This window comes from Malurus melanocephalus, unplaced genomic scaffold (genome assembly GCF_030028575.1).
Source record: "Malurus melanocephalus ecotype Western Australia unplaced genomic scaffold, MMel_1.1 scaffold_9, whole genome shotgun sequence".
NCBI lineage: Eukaryota > Metazoa > Chordata > Aves > Passeriformes > Maluridae > Malurus > Malurus melanocephalus.
In genome coordinates this window covers 2410006-2432904 of record NW_026623241.1, presented here as the reverse complement: position 1 = coordinate 2432904, position 22899 = coordinate 2410006, and the positions used below count along the sequence as shown (strand labels likewise).

The following is a 22899-nucleotide window of genomic DNA, read 5'->3' as shown; positions in this document are numbered from 1 at the left end:
AATTCTCTGATATGCCTTCTACTTAGAGGGGTGAACAAACAAATTTTTGTGCTAGATAAGGGTCAGCTTTCCCTGACAAAATTATCCTACTATTATATACAGTGATAAAAGCACAATGTTTTCAGTCAAACAAATTTGTGTAATTATCTCTGCTGGATACAACACTGTGTCAGTTAGCATTTTGTAGTCATAACATGCTAATTGCAAATTTCAAAACGCTGCAAAAATTCTTAATACAGTTAAATTTTGAACCACTGAGAGACTGAATCGATATTTTTGCTGTCTGATTTCCTACCACCTTTGTTGCCATGCTGTTCCTCATATTCCGTACATTCTGCTGGATTATCAGCACAATTTGGTCATCAGAACTGTAAACTAGCTGTGATGCTAATATACTGCCTGTTCTTGGGGAGAAACCCCCAAGTAAATTGCAGTGAAGCTTACCTCAACTTTCTTGTTCTAAAACCACCCATCAGCTGTCAAATTTAGTTTGGGAAAAATATAGAAACATAATCAGACCTCAAAAGGTACTGGGCTTTCCTCTGGACTTTACATCCTACCTGGCCAATTTGAAAACATATTTTATATATCTGGAACACTGAGATTAATCTCTACTGCTCTGTCACTAATATAATTAACACAATGTGTCAGCATCCTGTAGCTACAGGTTCTGCAAATGCCTTGTATGGAAAGCACAGGTGCACTCTTTTCTTTATAAATAATCCTGCTTTCACATTTAAAAGTTTATCCTAACTTTCATTAGGGTCTGATAGCACACAAACACGCAGTCAAAATCTATACAGTTACTGGATTTATTATGTTCTGTTCTAATTTAAAATGCAAACAATATGACTGATGTGATATCCCCAGTCACAGCACCAGGCTTATGAGGCAAAGCCAAGCCTGCTGAGAACTGACCTGGGCTTTTGACCACTAAAACCAACCGTGAGTCTCTCCCCATCACAGCACTCTGTGATGTATAGATTTTGTAAATAAATTCCTCAATCCTTTTAATCTCAAACTTAATTGGTTGAGTGGGTATAGTTTATGCTTCATTTAAAATTAGGGTTGCTATAATATCACACTAWTGAATAGCTCGTATGCTCCATCTCAGAATTGGTTGTTAACATAGGTTAACATTTATCATTAATAAATCTCTAGAGGAAGATTTACGTGGTATTATCACAGGTATATATCTAATTTAGAATTAAAAGTATTTTAACATAACATTTATACAAAATGCAAGCACCAGAATTCTTAGTAATTTCAAAACAAAAATCACACACGTTGGCCCTAATCCTTTGCACCTCCACAAACAGAATTTTTTTGCCATGAATGGGACATTAAAAACCAGCAATTACTGTTACATCTTTGACTACACTTTACTTACTAGCAATAATCAAATAGAGAATGGAAGGRAAAAAACGTACTAGTGTTTAATTTTATACTTTTTTGCAAGCAGTATCTTTAATTATGTAGAGCGGTTAATGGAACAAAGTAGCCTGAGCTATTTTGAGAGCACACTTTTCCTCAGTATTTAAAAATTTGGCTTCTGGACAATTTTGCTGATAGTTCTGCAAAACTGTTTTTTGGCAGCTAGGCAATGGTTGCAGTGTGTCTGCATTTGTTTTTTAATCACAGTGTCATAGCCACATTTTTCCAGTCTAGTGAAGCAAGAACAGGCATGCAGATTTAATTTGTTTCTGACTCCAGAGGAGTTTTCACTGGCTGAATGTATTTACCATTGTGTTGCTCTGAGCCCTAAGAGGTCTCTGAACAAAAGACAGCGTTCCGCTCCCGAGCTGTAAGTTCTCTTATAGATGTTCATTAAKTTCTGTGGAGCTGAGAGGCTGGAAATCACACACAGAGGTTTCCGAAAGAAAAGTGGGGCAGGGAGTGGCTGTTTGAAGTCTTGCACCTATTTACCTCTAAAAACACAGACCTCATCTGTCACCATGTGCCACACTGTCATTGGCTTACCTTCCCAAAGAAGCTACAGCACGCCACCTCTTTTTCAAAAAGGGCCAATAGAAATTCAACAGGATAAATGTAACAATGATCTGTATAATGTGATGTCATTTCAYATGTGTTTCCTTGAAGGTTTATAAACATACACTGAATTATTGCAGCTCTGTAAGTTCATTAAATTATCTTCTAGATTGCCATAGCAGAATTCTAAATTTCTATCGGATATTTCTATACAAAAGATGTATGTTTTAATATTACAAGATTGCTCCTAAGGGATGAGAAATTTCATTTTTGTCTCAGCACATYGCAGAAGACATTGATGTTTTTATATCTCAAATTAAAAGTAATAATGAATAATGTTATAGCTGGTCTCATGTTTTCCTGATGGAGCATTTTTTTCTCATACTTAAAATATGAGATTTGAATGAATGAGGTGCTATTCAGCTTTGAGCCCTAGAGGGCAAATTCTGTTTATGAAGGTAAGGTAAGGTAAACATTTGACAGTCAATAGTATACTCAAAATGTATCAAGTACTTGGGAAAATGTAGGATTTTCAAGCTACACATGGAAATTTCTCATATTTGTCCAAATTTTATTCTCATAGTCATTGCCATTCATCCACAGTATATGGCCCTGAAATAACCAGCTTTACTCAGATGTGCAAACATCTGGAATAGCTTTGCTGAACTCCTGGGAGGTTTTATTCAATTTTGTTACTTAGACTTCTAAATATTGTTGATAACTAAGAGGAACTTGCATTTCAGTAGACTTATGTCTCTCCTGGTCTCCACTGTCGTGGCTTAGTGCCAAGGGAACTTTTAAGCAACTAAAGGTTCTACAGATGTATTCATGGTATTCGATTAATTTTAAAAATTRAAGATACTTGAAGAAAAACATAACAGAAAATCAGACTAATTTATATAAATTAAAGGTCTTGTCATAAAAGCAGAAAACTCTACTTGCACGAATTAAATGCAACAGTGAGATGTTTGTTTTTTTGGAAATTTGAACCTGCAACTTTCTYAAAAGTTGCACTAGCTTAATTAAGTTGATTTAAAGTCTTAAAAAAAAACTTATCTAAGTATGAAATCTAGTTCGTCCAGAGAAGTGTAAACCTTATGTAGATTGATTTGTTTCCTGCCTGGTTTATATGATTGCATTGCACATGTATGGAAACAGGTTACATGTGATTTCAATCAATCAGCAGGTACAGGACACAGTCAATGTGCAGTGACGTGTAGTTTGGTGTGGGGTAAATTGCCTTTGAATTGGTTAAGGTGTCCAGCTCTAAGTTCTTAATTTTTTCTGCTTGGGTATTTAAACTGGGACTGTTTAAATTCTCTCCCAGCTCTGAATGCTCCAGGGGCCACAACCTTCAGCTTTGTCAAATCTCTGTGTGGTTTTGGTCTTGCTCTAATTTATTAAGCTGTATCAGGATGTCTCAACACTGTGGAAAAGGGCAATTTTATTTCTTCATCTGGAAATATTTTTAGAGGAAATRCTTCTTGTCTAGAGGACACAGATTTTCCTTGTACGAAAACATATCTTTGTGAAAACCCTAAAGAAGTAATTTCTTGGAGCAAGAAAAAGTTTATTTGAACAACTAACAAAAAGAAATATGCCCATGGGTTATGACCATCAGTAGCAAAGGCAAAATCAAAGGGTGACACAGTGTCTYTTTAGAGTGTTTATGCACTTAACTGATAGCATTTCTGTGCACAATAACCCATGAAGATGTGGCCAAGARAAGGGGCCAGTTATATAGACAATATCCTGGTCATAAGATCCATATTAAGTAAGAGATGTGTCTTTAATTGAGAAAAGATGATACTTTCTTGCATCTGTCACTGAAATGATTGCTCAAATCTGTAGTTTGTTAGCATTAACATGCTCTTTCTCATTCCCATCAGAAGCGGCAATTGGCAACTTTCAGCAAGAAACAGGATATTARTTTGTAGTCAGATAAATCCAGTTTGCCACCACTTATTTCACTTATCCCATGTAGAGAAAGGTTCAATGATGCCTTGTTTTCTCAGATCTCTTTTTTTTTCACAGAAGCACAGCCAACATAATCTATTTTAGAACTGGTTCGGGGTAAAAGCAATTTCTCATCTGAGCTGTACTCCCTCAAATGGTAGATTTGGGATTTCAAGACCAGTACTATTACCAGTCATTTCTTGAAGTGTTTGGAGAACCTYGCCTCCAAAGAGGTAAACAGGTCACAAACCTTCATATACACTCTAAATGACCACAAAGTGATTTACAGTSCTGCCATTGGGTGCTTCAACAAATGGTCATGCTAACTATAGTTATTTGCACAATACATTCTTTCAGGATTTGACAAAACAGTTTGTATAAAATAGAGACTGTCCCGTGCTTGGGTGCAAAGTTTGGCCCAAAGTGTGTATTTCTGAAGGCCAAAAGATGTTGAATAACTTGTTTCATTATAATCAATATGCCTTTTTATTTCTAGTAGAGAAATCATGTCATGAGAAAAGCCCATTATTTACAATGAACTTACTAGAAACACCAAACAGCTGGAATAATTCCAGTACAAAATAATCCATCTTCTCTGTGATTTTTTTTCCCCTTCTTTTTTATCACCACCCAAAAATATGCAGCTGCCTCTGGACTTCCTCAAAAATGCTGATGAATCTCCCCTTTACAGCAAACTGGTCCATCATTCCCATTAGTGTGGGAGGCACTGCTCGTCCTTTTTCTCTGCAGATGTGAAATGCATTGATGGTCACCTTTTGTAGATGCTCTGACACATAGCAAARCATTTTAAAAGTACAAAAAACGTGGAATAAAGTATCATATGTCCACTCTTTAGTGTCAGAAGCAGGGAAATATAGAAAAATTATACTTCATATTTTCATTGGCTTACTGCACGATTAGAATTTATGGCTCTTAACTGTATTTTCAGAATCTGCAGACAAGTYGTTAGTTTTCCAAAACTTTTCATGAACATAATTACAAATTTGAAAATCTGAGAGTATTTAAAGACTATATTCCTGACTTCACAACATTTATTTGGTATGATTAATACGTCAACAATAATCTCATTTTTAAACCATCTTTCCAATTTTCTGTTKAAAAATCTTACCTTCTCTGTGTATGTTGCATTCCCACATAGTGCTCAGTCCAGTCATACAGGTGACGGTCTGTGCTCCAGTTAAATATTCAGGGATAGCGATGGAGAAAGCCTCATTATGGTCCCATCTTCAGGGCAGGAGGCTTTTAAGGCACTTGCCACTTGACAAAGGATCTGTTCGCATCACTTCATCAATTACATTGCAGGCAGTCCTAAAACTGAGCTTCTTTTGAGCATTTAAAAAGGCAGGAGCAAGTTTGCCAATACYTTTTATTTTGTCCAAAATGCATTAGGCTGCTTCTGAATATTAGCTTAATAGTCTCGACTGGCAAAAGTGCTAATGGATCAGAGCATGCAAGGTGCTCTTGAGGAAGTCACTAAAATCTTCTAAAATGCCTTATCACGTCTTTTCTCCTACTGCAACAATTCCTGAATACAGGCACTTAGGTTTGCTTTGAATCTTTCATCTTTTCAATCTGTGCATAACAAACAAATAACTAGGTAAAGGATAGTTTGCCTGAAGTTACTTAATCTTTCATGATATCATTATTCAGCACGAATTACACATCCTTTCAGCTTAGACAGCAAAGAAGCAAGCCTCTGTCAAAAACAGCTTCATCTGTAGGGAGGTTTCAGGRGATGCTTTCAAAGTAGTTTCCCTGCCTGTCTGAGGAAACAACTGAGATGTAATGTGACGTGAAAAATGAGAAACCATTTCAGAATGGGGAAAGCTGCAAAGAAGTAAATATTTTTTTATTTCTCCCTGTCTATTTTGAAGCCAATAGATATAGTAATAATGCTTAGTGAAATATAAAGATTTATAGAGAAATGTCCATGAGGAATTGTATTTAAGTATAACTAAACTATTAACCTGTGAAAATGCAGGGGTAAAGACTATTGCCAGTGCATCATAAAGKTGAATTCAAGACTGTAATAACTAGCAAAGCAGAGCCATCCTGAGAGTTCTCATATAAATGTTGTTTGGCAGTAGGTATCCTTACAGTGTACTCCTTCAATTGTCATGGATGATTTGACTCACCAGCTACAGAGTSCCAAGGAGCATTTCTGATATTGGTGCATGTTCATTGAAAGAGATGCTTTAAACTAAAACAGTTTGGGCATTGTTAGAGCTGATGAGAAGTCAGACTCAAACTAATAAAACTAAAATCCAATCACAGCTTTGAAAGGCAGGTTCGCTTTCCCTTTCCACCCTGTTTTGAAAATGGCTACCTGGTCAGTTAATTTACAGATCTCAGATAATAAACAGACTTTCAAGAAACAAATAACTAACAGATCTTTAGTTATTTCTAGCACCACTATATCTTGAAATCTTCTTTCCATTTGTTGGAAGGAAGTGAACGATTTGTTCTTTTCAAATTTTTGCTATTGTGGCCATAAACTACTCAGTTCCAGTACACCTATGCACATTGACCRAACAGGTGATGTGGAATCATGCTTTGTTTAAGATACATGTTAAACTTAACATGAATATTCCAATGTGAATATGTTATACCAAGYCCCTTCTTCTTTTGAAAAGCAGTGTTCCTTTGACCTTCATTTAGATTTTCAGGAAAGAAACTATAGGCTGGGATAGTGTGAGACATCCCTCTGAAAGTATTAGAGTCATAGTAATAATTTCTACTTTTCCTGGACAAAGTGGCAACCTTTAAGGAGGTAGGAAAATATGGTTCCCTCTCATTTTCAGATTCCTATGTAAATAAAAATTTCTGTAGTCACAATTATACTTTTGTAGTGTGACTGTCACAGAAAATGTTGTTGTTAAAGRTGTAACAAGCTGTTTCTACTATACAGTTCACATTCTTTGTAGATGCATGCAATTAAGCAGCTGTATAAAGTTATCTAATGGTCTGTGAAATTCTCTGGAATAAAAACCTATAGTAACTAGATAAACACTGATGCAACTAAATTAAGAGAAGGTATTTCTACCATCTATCTTCATATCTTCAGTTTGTGGTCTGTTTATGTTGTGTGTTTTTTTGCTTTTTTTTATTAGAAGACAACAATGGATGGTCTCTGCAATTTGATAAACATTACACAAAGGACAAATACAATAAACTGAAATCTTTGTATGCATTTCAGACAAAGACATCTGAGTGCTGTAAGTAATTACAGATGTTATTTRAGTGATTATTAATGATGATTCCTAGAAAGAAATACAGAGCAAWTGTGTGCTTATCAGGAAATTTAGTGCAGTTTCATTTATAGTTACAGAATTAATATCTCAAATGAACAAATGTTAATTTGAAGCTAATTTCAGTTCCATTAAGGATGATTCATTTTCTGCAAGAGAAGTGTCAAACATATTGCAATTAGCATATACTAGTTAGGAGGGCAATATAAATGTTTATCTAAATATGCTGATACTGCTGGAAAGACCATGGTATTTCAGAGTGAAATGAAAGCAACATTCCTCCCAATTAATTTATTTTTACATCAAATGAAATTTGTAACACCCCCCCCCCACACTTATGCAGGTCTTTGTAAACACTTTTTGATTCTGCTGTCTACTATGATGAGCAAAGACTTCCTGACCCATTTTTGACCCATTTTCCCCTATAGAATTATTCTCCTTCTAGTGATATAAGAGTGCTGAATAATGTAAAGAAGTGCTGAAAAAACCCACACCAGATTCCTCTATATCATGTCTAGGGTTCAAGAGCTTTTATGAGCTCTTTCACAGAGGTAATGTAATTTTTTGTGTCCCTTTATATTTATTGTTAGATCCATCACAGGTCTAAATCAATTTTATAAAAACATTTGGCTTAACTGTGTTTAAGAGAGCCCACTCTATCTGTCTTTGTGCCCATTGTTCTCTTTTGCAGTATTTCTTTTCTCCACATCCCATCACAGCATACATGCCACCTTTTGCCCTAACCATATGCTTGTTCTCATGCAGTGGCTGGGGATGTGCCAGTGGAGTGTACCTGCCAAGGGCTGGAGATCTTCTGTGATGCTGCCAAATTACGTGCTGTCCCATCAGTCTCTTCAAACATAACCATATTGTAAGCAGAGAAGTAATGTGGTCTCTTGCTCTGTTCAGGTTTGACTGTCAACCCTATAACATTTTCGTAACTACAGCCTCATCATTGCAATCAGCTGATGCTTGGGAAGCACTATGTTTCTCTGCTGACAAGTACTTTAATATTTTAAGTRCAGATTTATTTTTCTTATCTCTCTTATCTTATTTATTTTTCTTCTCTCCTTAAAAGGAGAGAAAAGAAACTAAGAAACTAAAAAATTCTGTGTAAATTAATCTGTGTGAATTGATGTTTGTAACAGTGACCTAAGCTGCAGTTTCAGGCTATCTAAGGAAATCTACAAAAGAAATGCTCCCTTTGAAGACAGAATGCTTAGAACCTGCTTCTTATTCTGTGATCCTGCCAAAATTCCTAGTCTGTGTTTCTGTCAATAAAGTCAATAACTTTGAACTCAGTGGAACTCCCTGCTGGAGCAAATCTATTTAGTTCTCATTTGATGTTTTTGAATACTCTGCTATTTAAAAGGATTTAATGTGGGCTGAATCATCACRCAGATATGTATGTGTAAGCCATACTTTTTTAAGAGATCAGAATATGGTTGATGTGCACTTGGTTTGCACACTGCCGTTTGAGAAGCAGTTTTAGGGATGATGAGCAGGGGGCAGCCACCCGTGTCCTTAACTGAGAATCTCCCCTGTAGATCCAGGGTACAGATCTTTCCATATGTGGCTCACACGTGGCTGAAGTTCTCCTGGTTGGGTTCATGTTCAAATACTGCAACCCTTCATAATGAAAATTGATGTGCAGTATCAAATATCTATTTAAACTGGCTGCTGGCTTGGKGTGAACACTGAGTTCAAAAACACCCAGTTCTAGCTGTAGAAAAAGCAATGAGTTTGTTCAGCTGGCTTTCAGACTAAATTCTCTTCTAATCAAACCATGTCCTGAAGGAATTTTGTTCTTCAAGGATACTTGAGTGTCCCCAATGGAGATAGAACATACAGCTGCAAGAAATAGGAATGGGAAATAAGCTCTATATGTATTTGAGGTTTGAAATAAATCTGTAGTTTATGCTCAAATCTTTTTGATTCTTAGACTTARCTATTGTTTTGTCAGTTTTCCTGGGGGCATGGATTTTTTTAATTAGGAAATAATTTTCTTACTGTTTAAATAGATACACAGACAATCAGAAGTAGCATGTTCAGATGGTTTCATGTTGCTTTTATTAATTAGCAGTGTGRGAGTTGCCCTTTTTGAATAATGAAAGCACTGTAGGATTCTGGGATAGTAGTTTTACTGTGTGTATTCATTCCTACAGGTCACTTCAGAGGAATCTGCTAAGGAAACTTGCTGCTGATGTTTTCAAGAAATATCAAGATCTTAAAAATCTGTAAGAGAGTGCTATAACATAAAATCCCTACCTAGTGCCTTAAATATTCATCCTCTCCTTCTCCCACGTATACACACAAAGAGCTTAACATTTGAGTAACAAAAGCCTGGTTTGTCTCACACTTTGGTGCCTCATGTGTACCCTGTTTGGCTCAAGGACCTTGATTTGACATCTGCCTTTTTGCAAAGCCATACTTTCTGCATATTTAACTGATATATTATATTTCTGCATATTTCGGTTTCTGTCTGAAAGATGTCGCATTTATAATAAACAGCAATATGCCAGAATAAATTAAAGTAACTTAATCTATTTATTCTGAAAAATAAAGTTTGGAAACACAAATGATCATGGGAAGCTCACTCCCCGGGCATGTGGTTTAACTCCTAAATATGTCTGGTACCGACTTGATAATACCCCAAGTCAAATTCTTACAGCAGTACAACACTATGTTGTGTTTTCCAGTGCGTAACATATATGTTGTTCAAAAATCATAGCCTTTAGAAAGTTTTCTTTACATAGAAGAAGTGAAATTAAAAATTAAATGTGGAAGTCTATCGCAGGGCTTCTGTGTCACCAATTCAAAGTACTTTTTTATGGGAACTGTGCTGCACTGCAGCACCATCTTGTGTTCTGAAAGTTAAATGACATTATGCTCCTTAAAGTCTTGAAAGGTAAGTTTTCACTAAAGAAATACATCATTCCTGTCTGTATAAAACACTTGTTTCTAATATAAGCGTCACACCCTTCTAATAGATAACTTTGTATTTTCCAAAAGGCCTTGAGCAGTGTTTTGACAAAGGCTCATTTTGTAAAAGTCAAAGTCACATTCCGATTGCTATTTATCAGGAATGCATTYGGATGCTTCATTAACTGTAATTTAATTAAAAGTACTTATGTTTAAATATTATTCATAGAATAATGTTGTATGCTTTCAAATTATTTGAAAAGGACTTAATATTTGCAGTTGATACTATTTTTCAACTCATTTCATCAAAATAGATTTTTTAAAAGTATTTTTAAAACAATTTAAAAATAGAAGCTTCAATTTACAGAAGAGTAGTAAAATTTGCTTTACTTTTTTATTATGCTATCTTTAAAATGTAGCATCTTAGAATTCTCTGACCCTACAATTGGAAAATTCAAAACGTATTCTAATTTGACATTTCCTGCGCAAAATGTTCTTGTAGCAGAGATCTGGCTAAACAMAGAGGTCAGACTGCACAGGTGAGCACTGCAAGGTTAGGACCTAATCAAGGAGGTTGCAATGAGCCACTCTGTTGTTCATCTMGGGCAAATCAAGCATCCATTTGAATGATTTTTGTAATTCTGTCCTTTATGTGAATTTCTTTAAAAAGAAGCTTTGCACTCTTTGCAGCTATAGCTGTGAACTGCTTATTGTCAGATTTAAGGTGCTACAAATTTAACAGCTTCTTTTAAGGTACCAAATGTGCATTTATTTTAGCTGACAGATTTTAATTGTTTACTTACATTTGCTTTAACTTTGTGTTTTAGAGAATTAATTGTTTGGGGTTTGTATTTTCTTAGGTATCTTCAGAATAATAAAATCAGAGCTGTATCTGAGCGTGCTTTCAAAGGTTTATACAACTTGACAAAAYTGTAAGTATTGCTTTCAGAATAGTGAAGTAAAAAGCAGCAGGCAGAGCTATGAGAATCACTAAGGATGTTTCTCTCTGTTTGTTAGGAACTTGAAAAGCAGTCCAAAGCTTTAATCCAGGGATTGAATTGAGAAAGCACAGACAGATTAAGAGCTCTCTGTGCAAGTCTGTGTGGCAGGACAGTACTTTGAAAAGACAAGTTAGCTCCATACTTCAATCCTATTCCTCAAATCCTTAGAATGGAACAAGGAGACAGTATGGTAGTTATCCTGTGGAAAGCCAAAGAGAATGCAAGTGTAAAATGAAAGTGAGAGTTTGTGATGGRTGAAAACTCTTTAACACTGTATTTTGGTTTACAGAGGCAATTCAAAGTAAYCACTATAGGTGATGAAAGGAACATTCTTTTTCTTTATTTTGCAGCAACTTTTTGAAASGTGCTTTTAACTGTTAAGGGAAATGCTCAGTGAAAGAGACAACATATGAATTGCACTGTTTGGTTCAGAAATTTTACTGCAATGTTTTTAAAAGGAAAGTTTTTTAAAGTTGTGCCYCTTATTATTTCCATCACACAACTGTGGTTGATTATCTGTTATTACAGCTGCTGTTATTATATTCCCAGACCATTTTTAATACCCCTCCCCATTCATTTTCAGCCTTTCTTTTTCCATTATTTTGGTATCTCCATTTATGACTAATATCCTTAACAAAGACTGAATGGGAACATTCATGGAACAAATCACGCCACAGAAGGAAACTGGAAAGGGATTAAAATATGATACTGTGAAAATATTTAGCTGGCTGTTCTCTCTTACAGATAAGACAGAGTGCTCTACATAATTGTTCTTAAAATCCTCACTGGAGAGGGTCCTTCCTTGCTCTCAAATAATGACATGAAAACTACCGTGGTCAAAAATAATAATTATGAAAAAAATAGGAGTATCCTGATAAACTACCAGGGAAAGAATAATCTTAGAACTCATTTTCATAAGTCTRATGCTAACTATTCATTCTGTTCCTTTATCTTTGGTTGGTCTTGTTTTAGATACCTGAGTAACAACAAGATAACGAGTTTGGAGCCTTTTGTCTTTGCAGACCTCCACAGACTTGAATGGCTGTATGTTGTTTTCTTATTTGGATGTTTATTTATTCAATAAATAATTAATTAAAGACAGGAAAACATTTTGTTTGCTTTCATTTTTGTGCATAGCATTTCTTTACACTTTAGTTAATAACTCAGGAAATTCTGTTACACTGTGCAAGGTAAAACTGCAATTGATTTTGGTGAGAGCAGAAAATAGTTCTTGAGCCTTAATGACGTCATTGATGACTTATAACAATAGCAAATAATGTTTACTMGTAACTGCTTGTTACAAATGAATATATTAAATAACCCAGGTACAACAAAATAGTAGAAAGATTGGGGGAGGGGGCACAGGTATTTTCCTGTAAATAGTGCTWAAAATGTCCACACAAAATTATATCATAACCTGAAATATTGGCTTATYACTGGTTTTCAGACAGGTTTTTACTAAGAAAAGTTATTAAAAATGAGCAAATAMTATGTCTAACTTTCTTCTGCATCTTTGGGACCTTTGGGTTGCCACAGAATGCTGTTAGGTTCTGCTGCTTTGTTTTACAGAGAATCCATTCAAAGTGTCTTGATCAGAGGAGTTAAAGGCCTCAAAGGAAAGCACTTTTTCTAATAATGATTTTGTCTATGCTACTTTGTTTTWAATTAAATTCTTCTTAAAGAAAATTAATTCAATTAATACCTTAACGAGTCAAGGAATAGTATGTTCATTTTCTTAAATAGTCTGATGGGATTTTTGAAGAAATTCTCTACAAAGCTTGTTACTTTTTATTATCTCTTCAGTTTAAGGCTGAAGTGAATTATCAATCTGATATATATTTTGCTGTAATTTATAGGATAATTGAAAACAACAGGATAAATCGGATCTATCCATTAACATTCTATGGACTCCAATCACTTATTCTTCTGTAAGTATAAAACAAGATAGAAAAGYATTATTTAGAAGAACAGAACAGCAAGGGCATATGCATATAAAAACCTTAACAGCCCTGTCTGTTCTGTTCAAGACAGAGTGCTGGCAGTACACCTGCAGCATTTTCTTACCCCAGGCAAAATGTGCTGGAGTAGGATTTTGGCAGCAGTGGACATTCATGTCTGGAAAAGTATAGGGAGAAGGGTGGGGAAGATGATAAAGGATGTCACTGAGAGCAGGGTCAAGGCAGCTGCAGCACAGGGTTCCAAGTGTCCTCCAGAGCCATGGTGTGACAGAAGGGGGTCCCATAGTCCCTGCCCCTGGCAGCCTGGACCTCTCCACAAGACCCTCTCTACACTCTGCCACTACCCTCTCCAGTTCAAAAGATGGGAGGCCCTCTTCCCCTGCATCCCAGAGGGAAACCTCCCTCAACATCTCACTTCCTCCATCACCCATGGAAGTTCCATGTTCTGACTGAATAGTATATTTTTGTATACTATATTATACTATACTATACYATGAAACATTCCTAGTTTCATTTTAATAGCAGTGAAGGGAAGTAAACAACWTTCCTTTACCTGACAATCAGCAAGCTAAGTATAAAATACTGCTAAACAGAATACCACAGGGAAAATAATTGGTGGAAGTTTAAGAAAATAATATTACTTTCAAAACTATTCAAGATTTTTTTTTCAGAGTACATAAGAAACATGAATTTTTTTAATAATGYAATTGTGCAAATATAATCAGCTACATTACTCTTCTTTTTTTTCAGTGAGATGATGAATAATTCTCTTGCTCGTTTGCCTGATAAACCTCTGTGCCAATATATGCCAAGATTAAACTGGCTGTAAGTCTACCTTATTTCACTAGAATATTATTTTGTTGTCTTTCTATGGCACTTCCATGCCATTTTTCTAATGGGGCACTGGATCTTGCAGCRTGTCTGCTGGGTCACTGCAGAGCTGATGACCTGAAGTCATCAGTTTAGTGTGCAGAAGTATTACATAGCTGTTGTCTTCTGTGTAGTCAAGAAGTTCTGGTAGTGTTTTTCTTCAATTACCTTAGAATAAGTGCCTGAATTGATTTTCAATGATTGATGAGGTTTTTTTGCATCTCAGAGACCTTGAAGGCAACCACATCCATCATGTGAGAAATGCCACTTTCATCTCCTGCAGCACTCTAACTGTACTGTAAGTAATTGGATATGCTAGCAAGCCAGAGTGAGATGTGCTTATGCTGAACAGTCAAGTGATTCATTACAGCTAATATAAAAGTTCTCTGAGTATTATGGTTATTTATCTCTTGAGGATATTAAATTAAAATGTTTGGTTTGAAGTGAGCACCACACAGAATAACCACTGTTTACATTTTATAGCAAAGCTCAGCACTGAAATATGTAGCTAAACTYCACTGAAGAGATTTTGGCTGACACTAAGATTTAGAAATTTTCATTATAACCTTTTTCTTGGAGTCAAATAGCTCATAATGAAAACCAGCAAGCATGCAAAATGCATAGCTTGTTGCCTTATTTGGTTGGTTGGTTGGTTGGTTGGTTGGTTGGTTGGTTGGTTGGTTGGTTGGCTGGTTGGCTCATCAATTTTAGAATTTTCTCCAACATTTCTTCAGTGATGAAGTAACCATCTTCAGAAAATCCCTTCTACTTTTTGGTGGATTAGTAGACTCCATGGTATGTGTTGTTATAACAGTATTCAGTGCCCATTCTCTTAGCTTTCTCACCATTTTTTAAATCCAGGTTGTTCATTTAGGGAGCAAGCCCGTGGCAGATCAAATAAGGGTGAATGAAAAGTTGCACAGCYGTGTGTTTGTGTCTGAGATGTGGTTAGGTCACATCCTTCCAGCCCACCTCAGTCAATTTACACCAGCCTTCCATGGGTGTATGGGTGTATTTGTGTGTGTGTGTAATATATGTATATATACTGAAGAACGTGCATGTATAGGATGTATAGGCARCAAAAGTTATTTACCAAATGATAAAATTACAATCATTGCCTTTTAGAGTGCAATTAGCTTGTTAGCTGAACTGAATATTTGAAGATACAGAGAACAGAGAACTTTGAAAGTTKATAAAACCTTCTTTCCAAAATCAAACAGATATCAAGAAGCAAYGTAAGTTTGTTTTATTCTTTCAGGGTGATGAGAAGAAATAAAATCAGCTCTCTAAATGAAAACAGCTTTTCTTCTCTCCAGATGTTAGATGAATTGTGAGTAGATTTCTTGTCTTATTTGTACAAGACACAAAGTTTTTTMATTTGTATTGAAAATATCATTCATCATAAATTCTATTTCATACAATAGATAAATGAAAGATGGCATCCTTCCCTAGRATTTTTTTTAATACATAAATAGATTTTATTAAATAAATTAAATACATGTRTCAGTCATATTGGGGCTTTTGCTTACAGGATCATTAAGTTCCCTAAACAGAATAATATTAATTAATCTTGCATCACCATAGTCTAGGTGCCTTCAGAGTCTTTTAGAACAGTTTGACAGTTTTGGTTGAATTGAGACATTTATTCCTCATTAATAGGATTTATGCACAGTGAAAAGAAGACAAAAGGTAGAGATAAAAACTAAGATAAAGATGTGCTGTTTAGTCCTCGTGAAAGAATTCCCATCACAAAACAATATATTTAATTGATTTCCAAGCTTTTCCAAGCCAAATTAATGGTATTTACTTGCTTTTTGATGGAAATAAAATAGCAATAATTTATGTTTCTAATGGATTTCTGAACTAATGAGACAAAGAGTGATCTGATAGATCTAGCTTCCTACCTTGTTTTAATACCATTCTTTTATAGTCTAAGTTTCTGATAAGCYATAGAATAAATAATATCCTATTTGGCAAATAAAATTGTGTTTATTGCAATTGCCAAACTATTCAGTAAAATTACTGAGTGTAGTAAGAACTTACTRTATCCTACCTGTTTCTGCAGAGATTTGGCTAGCAACAAGATCGAATCACTTCCTCCATATATATTCAAGGAACTAAAGGAGCTTTCCCAACTGTAAGGATTCTTGGTTATTTTTATCTATAACTGTATATTTCTCATTTGATACGATGCTTTCGGTCATATATGCCAGAAAACAGAAGTGMACATTTGTTTGTATGCATCATTCAAGTTCTGCCTAAAAAACACTTATCCCAAAAATAATTCTATAGAGCATTTGTCCAGCATAATTTTGTAAAAGATGTGCATTTTCATGTCCCAAAAGATAGCATGTTCAARTTCTACCTTTTTCTAAGTCTTGTTAGTACATACAGAATGAGTTATGCTAGCTATATAATGAGAAATTATTAATTTGGTGGGTATGTTTCCTGCGACATCAGGATTTAACTCTAAAACAGATCATAAACTCATAAGTGCATCATACAGATGTCTTGTTTGCAACTGCTTTGCTCCTRTAAAACAGTTCCAAAAAAGCAAAAGGTATTATAAGACCAGTTTCTCTTTTTCCCATGACACATATACTGAGAAATTTTAAAATATGGCTGTTGGAAAGTCACARTCTTCCTTACATAATCTGAAAGAGGCATTAGTCACAACATTGAAGATCTCTGGAAGAGAGAAGGTAGTGCTCAAATAGAAGAAGAACTTATTGTTAGGATTTTCCAGCATTATTGGGATCCAACATTCAGTCAGGGTCAACCAAGTGTGTTCAGCTGCATTTATTGAGTTTGTGCATTTCAATTAAAATAAAGAAATTTATATGGAGAAGTAAAAGGGGATGTACCTGGAAATACTCTTACACAGAGTGACAGCATATAACAGTATTGTCTGGTTTTGAGTTCTGYCTCTGTCTCTTGAACTCACACCCAAAATCAATAGTAATTTATTTCTAAATGCATGCAGTTCAGCTAGGTTCTTCTACTTGAAAGACAAGTCTGGAGAGTTTAACAACTAAATATTTCTGTAGTCAAAACCTTTAAGCATCAGGGTGGGAGGGGCCGTTGTGTGTTTGTGTATGTGTACATGGCAATATCATGCCTGTGAAGCTCTTTCCACTGGCTTAAGGAGCTAAAAATCACTAAATGAATGTTACCATTTGTAGTTGTAACTACCAAGTGTACAGATCSCTACTAAAGGACTAGAAAAGCAGATGCATTGTGTAAATTGGCATTGTTTTTAGAACAAGCTGTAAGAAATGTGGCCAAAGTTACTTTTGTTGCATTTACAGGAACCTTTCTTACAACCCCATCAAGAAAATACAAATAGACCAGTTTGATTTTCTAACTAAACTCAAATCCCTGTAAGTATCAAGTTTTTATACTTTAGCTATATTTTCTTTATGGTTATGCACATCTCCCAGAGAAGGACTTGATCCAGAATGTGTTTTGTAAGAGTTTAGGGAGAGTTTTTGCATTTGCACCAACACAGCGGCTCTAACTTGAATTCTGGCAACTCCTCCTGAAACTGTGAGATARTGCAGCCACAGTCTTGCAAATCTGAAATTATTCTGTAGTAGATTTAAGTGCATCTTCACTGGTCACCTGACACCTGAAGTAACCAGCTTGGTGTAAAGGACAGCACGGTTCTTATCAGTCATCTCTTCAAAATCATAGAATAGTTTGCTTTGGAAGGGGCCTTTAAAAGTCYTSTAGTTCAACTCCCCTGCAATGTGCAGGGACATCTTCAATGAGATCGGGTTACTCAGAGCTCTGTCCAACCTGACCTAGAATGTTTCCAGGGATGGGTTACCTACCACCWCTCTGGACCACTTCTTCCAGTGTTTCACCACCTCATCATAAAAAATTTCTTCCTAATAACTAAATCTACCMTTTTTTTAGTTTAAAATCATTACCCCTTGTTCTATCACAGCAGGCCTTACTAAAAATTATTGTGGGGATAAAAAAAACAGACGTTTCCTTGGACAGGAATGCAWTAGGAGTTTATGATTTACCCCTGAGCTGTACCCACCACCACTCATATCTCTGATGATCAGGACAGCTTCCTCACAGTGATTGGAACCCCCTGGCCAAATTCAACTAAATTTGTAAATGGCTAATGAACTGAAAATACTAAATCTGTAGAACTGTCATGAAGATAAGCAGCTGAGCACAGAAAATAATAACCAAATACCTCTTTAACAGTCAAACTACAGCATGGTTTTMTCCATTTATCTATTATGTAATACCAAAGATTTCATACAACTCAGTGATTAAAACTAAACGGAAGTTTCAGTTTAACTAAAAACTTCCATGTTTTTTAGTTAAGAAAGTTCTGTTTTGGCAGTCTGTAGAACACCTGTTCCCTCTTCATCTGTTTGAAATAGTAAAACAGTTGGGGAATGCACTCCCTTAGATTCATTGCAGCACTTAAATGAAACTATCACATGTCCATGCTGGGGCTTTTTCATGTCTGCCAGCAAAACTGCCCATCAACCCATATCAACTAACCAGCAAGACTGTTATCAATTCTACTTTTTTTCTTTTTTTACCTAAATGTGTTCAGAACTCACATGCATATTACATTCAAAGCATTAAACAAAGAATCCGAATAAGGCTTCCCACAACCAAAGGCCTCTGACMAGTTGCACATCTAACCAGTGAATGGGATGGACTGGAAGAATACAGAAACTAAAGTTCTAAAAGAACATCTCACAGAGTTAAATTTTATTTATCTAGCACTGTAGGGGAAACCATCTTGCTGCTCTCAATATATATATATATATATATATTTATTTATTTATTTATTTATTTATTTATTTATTTATTTATTTATTATATTTATATTTATATATTTTTTTTTATATATATATATATATAATTTGAAAAGGGATCCCATCTGTGTGTTACAAGAAAGCCGGCTTTTTCTCTTACATGCTGTATTCTGTGTCACAGCTTTCTGCTGCTCTTGATATAATGAAGACTGAGTTCCCAGGTTGATTTGTTTGTCTAGTAAAGGATTCCCTGGGATAAAATATAGAAGAGATGTGTAAAAATATTACTACTAGAAAAATTTATTATTTCCCCAGAGATGATGAAAGACCATTAGAARAGTTCTTAGAACAATACTTTGAAAGGGCAACATATTAATCAAAGATTGATGAATTTTCATGACTGAGAGCAGAACTAGAAGAGTTTTCTTCACTAATTGGGAAGAACAGTGAATTTATTAGAATTAACTGCAATCCATTTTTCTCCACTTTCAACTGTATGCAGACTTTCTGATTAAGTTTCTAAGGGATGACAGATTAGATGCAATAAAGTTCTTCTCTAGTTTCCTATAGTGATAAAATCACAACTAAATGCTCATAAAGTTTGGGGGGTTTGCTACTGAGTTTCCATGGCCTTTTAYTGAGAATATATTTTTACAGCAGCTTGGAGGGCATTGAGATTGCAAACATTCAGAGGAGAATGTTCCGACCCCTGAGAAACCTTTCCCACATGTAAGTAGATTATTCTGAGTTGCTTTTTTTAGTCTGAATTTTACARCTATAAAGTAGTGAATCATTGGAAACCAAGGTGTATGAAAAGCATAATGTGAGCAGTTGTCGCATGTTGACTTTTTTTGATTAATTGTTCTTCTTTCAGAACATTCTTTCTAAGTAGTTGCTAGAGAGTTTTGATAATGTAACAACCAACCTAGAATGATCTCTTATCTGTTTCTCACAATCAGATAYTTTAAGAAATTCCAGTACTGTGGGTATGCTCCTCATGTGCGCAGCTGTAAACCCAACACTGATGGGATTTCCTCCCTCGAGAATCTCCTAGCTAGCATCATACAGAGAGTGTTTGTCTGGGTTGTATCCRCTGTCACCTGCTTTGGAAACATTTTTGTTATCTGCATGAGGCCTTACATCAGATCAGAGAATAAGCTGCACGCCATCTCTATAATGTCTCTCTGCTGTGAGTACTCCATGCCTAGAAGAATATCTTTTTAGTCTGCTCGTGGTGTGTATSGTATTTGTTATTTATAATACAGTGACATATTTCCAGCATTGGATTAACTGTACTTTCATGATGGTGCAAATGACAATACAAAGTGCTGTGCCTTATATACCAGGAGGTCTCATTAAACACTGCTTTTGGCAGCTGGTATATTCCACAGGTTTCATGTTCGATTTTCATGCTGCAGGAATTTTATGAAATTCCCACTTTGTTCAGCAAGAGGAAACAAAATTCCAATATTTCAAATGCCCATAAACCTATATTTTAYTATGCATTTCTAAGTAGAATATTTCTGCATGTAAATATTGTGTTCATGATATTCTATTTTTTGTATAMGCAAAAGGTTACTTATGCAAATATAGAAAATTAATCTATCCTAGCTCCCCAGTGTTAGGAACTGGGGTGGTTTTTTTTTTTTAATTTTAGTCCTAAAAGCAATACAAGTTTACAGATTAACTGCTTGGCTGCACAGTCACTACAACCCTGAGTACCCTATCTCAATACAGGACAGTCTGTGAGTATTGCATGAATGCAATTAGATTGCATTTTGAAAGGTAGTTGTCAACATTGTATAAAGTGGTTGCAAAATTTCTAAATGCAGCACGGCAGTGATTTTGAAACTTTGGTTTTCTCCATAGAAACAATCTGAATAATATGCAAACTTTATAGCAAAATACCCAAGAAGCCTTCAGTTCTGTTGCAGGTCAACTTCTCTTGCTAGTCTTAAAAGACTATGCACTTGAGGTGGAAAAAACTAGACTTTGAATCCAGCAGAGATGGCCAATTAACAGAAAATTGTCTTAAGACAAAGGTTAATATAGAAATAAATGAAGAAATAAGACATAACAAGAAAGAGTTGCCAGAATGTTTTTGTAAATGAAGCCATATCTTCTTCTACTTTCAAACCAAGTTTACCAGAGTTTTAAAACATGGAAACAAGTATGAAACATGCACTGTCAGTCCGAATGCAAATAAAAAAAAAAAAAAAGAAAAACAAATATAAAATTAGTTACATTGCCTTAATTGTAATTCATAATAGCATTCCAGATGTAATATTGATTTTATATCTATGTATTAGCTAATTTGTAATTATGTACTCATATATGTATTTAAATRTGTGTGTGTATGTGTGTTTTCCAATATACATATACTGAGAATATRGGAAATTCAGATGTGTAAATAATGATGTTAAGCACTGTGCCCACAGGTGCTGACTGTCTGATGGGAATATATTTATTTGTGATTGGAGCTTTTGATCTTAAATATCGTGGAGAATACAACAAGCACGCTCAGTTGTGGATGGACAGTATTCACTGTCAGTTGGTTGGATCGCTGGCTATTCTGTCTACAGAGGTGTCGGTCTTACTGTTGACTTATCTGACTTTGGAAAAATACATCTGCATAGTTTATCCTTTTAGGTGTTTGAAGCCCAGAAAATGCAGGACAATTTCCATTTTGGTTCTTATCTGGATAATCGGGTTTGCTGTTGCTTTTATCCCACTGAGCAATAAGGAATTTTTCAGGAACTACTACGGCACCAATGGCGTCTGTTTTCCTCTTCACTCAGAACAATCAGAAAGTTCAGGAAGTCAGATTTATTCTGTTGTGATTTTCTTAGGTAAGTTGCATTTCTTCTTTGTGTATTATTAGAGCTGCAGAAGAACTTAGTTTTCTAACGAATAAGATAGCTGTGATGTACACACCTTCTTGGATTCAGATGCTCCAGCAAGCATTTAAAGACTATTTCCAGTATGAGTATTTTACTGTATTAGAGGTGTACTTACTTATCTTGAAGTGCATGAARGGCTGAGAAAGTAGAAAGAAATTATTGACCACTATGTTTCTGAATTAATARACTTTTTTAGGGAAGTAGAGCAATAGTAAGACCAGAGAAAAACTATGTCATTTGAATCAGATGGCAGTCATTTCMGTTATGAGGAGTGAAATAAATACCTGAGTGAAGGAAAAAATTCAGTCTTCAGTTGAGGACAGACTCACATTTTCTGGCGACTGAATTCCTTGGAACTGGCAGTTTAGATTAAATGTTCTTCTTTATTACCCAGACTGCAAATAGGTGATGTAGARTTGCCATCATGTTTTTAAATTATGATTAATTTTAACTTTTAAACAGGTGTAAACTTGGCAGCTTTTATCATCATTGTGTTTTCCTATGGGAGCATGTTCTACAGTGTTCACCAAACAGCTATTATGGCTACTGAAATTCGAAACCATATTAAAAAAGAGATGATCCTTGCTAAACGTTTTTTCTTCATTGTATTTACTGATGCACTGTGTTGGATACCTATTTTTATTTTGAAACTCCTTTCTTTACTTCGAGTAGAAATACCAGGTATGTCCTTTCTTTTGTGAGGCTGTTTCAACAGTGYCTGCATGAAGTGTTTCTTCTTCAGAAGAAGAAAAACATGTTAATGAAATGAACTATTTTGCTATGACTAACTTCATGTTCTATATCTATGCACTATACAAAATAACKAACTGTTTAGTTTCACTATTTAATTGAACTACATTACTATAATCATCAATGGTTAGCCACCTTTTASTTAGATAAAAAATTCAAAATCCAAATCATTCAAGTCTGTCTGCATATAATATCTACTAAGGGTAAAAATGTATTTGAAAATCAACACTGAGTTGCATTGGCTTTTCTCATCTTAGGACTTTTACTGGTTCTGTTGCATAAATATCTCAGGACAATATTATGGTTCCTATCTTGATTTAATAATGTAACTTACTTGCAATTAGTTTATTTTACAAGCTGGTATTTATAGTTTAAGTMATTTACATAAAGCTCTGCTTATCTTCTTCATGCTGTGAATATAATCCCATGCAAAAAYAGTGTAACCTAAAAGATTAAAATTGCACCTTGATTTTTTAATTGCACCTTGATTTTTT

At 35.1% G+C, this 22899-nt stretch overlaps 1 protein-coding gene across 1 annotated transcript in view; it reads left to right on the top strand.

The window, feature by feature from the left end:
* RXFP1 (relaxin family peptide receptor 1) overlaps nt 1-22899 on the top strand; it is a 30497-nt gene that overhangs the window by 5444 nt on the left and 2154 nt on the right. The window contains exons 3-17 of the mRNA XM_057375260.1: nt 7077-7181; nt 7980-8085; nt 9380-9451; nt 10997-11068; nt 12110-12181; nt 12994-13065; nt 13846-13920; nt 14192-14263; nt 15224-15295; nt 16031-16102; nt 17274-17345; nt 19413-19484; nt 19715-19944; nt 21194-21604; nt 22118-22336. Of these exons, the coding sequence (XP_057231243.1) occupies nt 7077-7181; nt 7980-8085; nt 9380-9451; nt 10997-11068; nt 12110-12181; nt 12994-13065; nt 13846-13920; nt 14192-14263; nt 15224-15295; nt 16031-16102; nt 17274-17345; nt 19413-19484; nt 19715-19944; nt 21194-21604; nt 22118-22336 (1794 nt within the window). The remainder of the gene's footprint in view (nt 1-7076; nt 7182-7979; nt 8086-9379; nt 9452-10996; nt 11069-12109; nt 12182-12993; nt 13066-13845; nt 13921-14191; nt 14264-15223; nt 15296-16030; nt 16103-17273; nt 17346-19412; nt 19485-19714; nt 19945-21193; nt 21605-22117; nt 22337-22899) is intronic.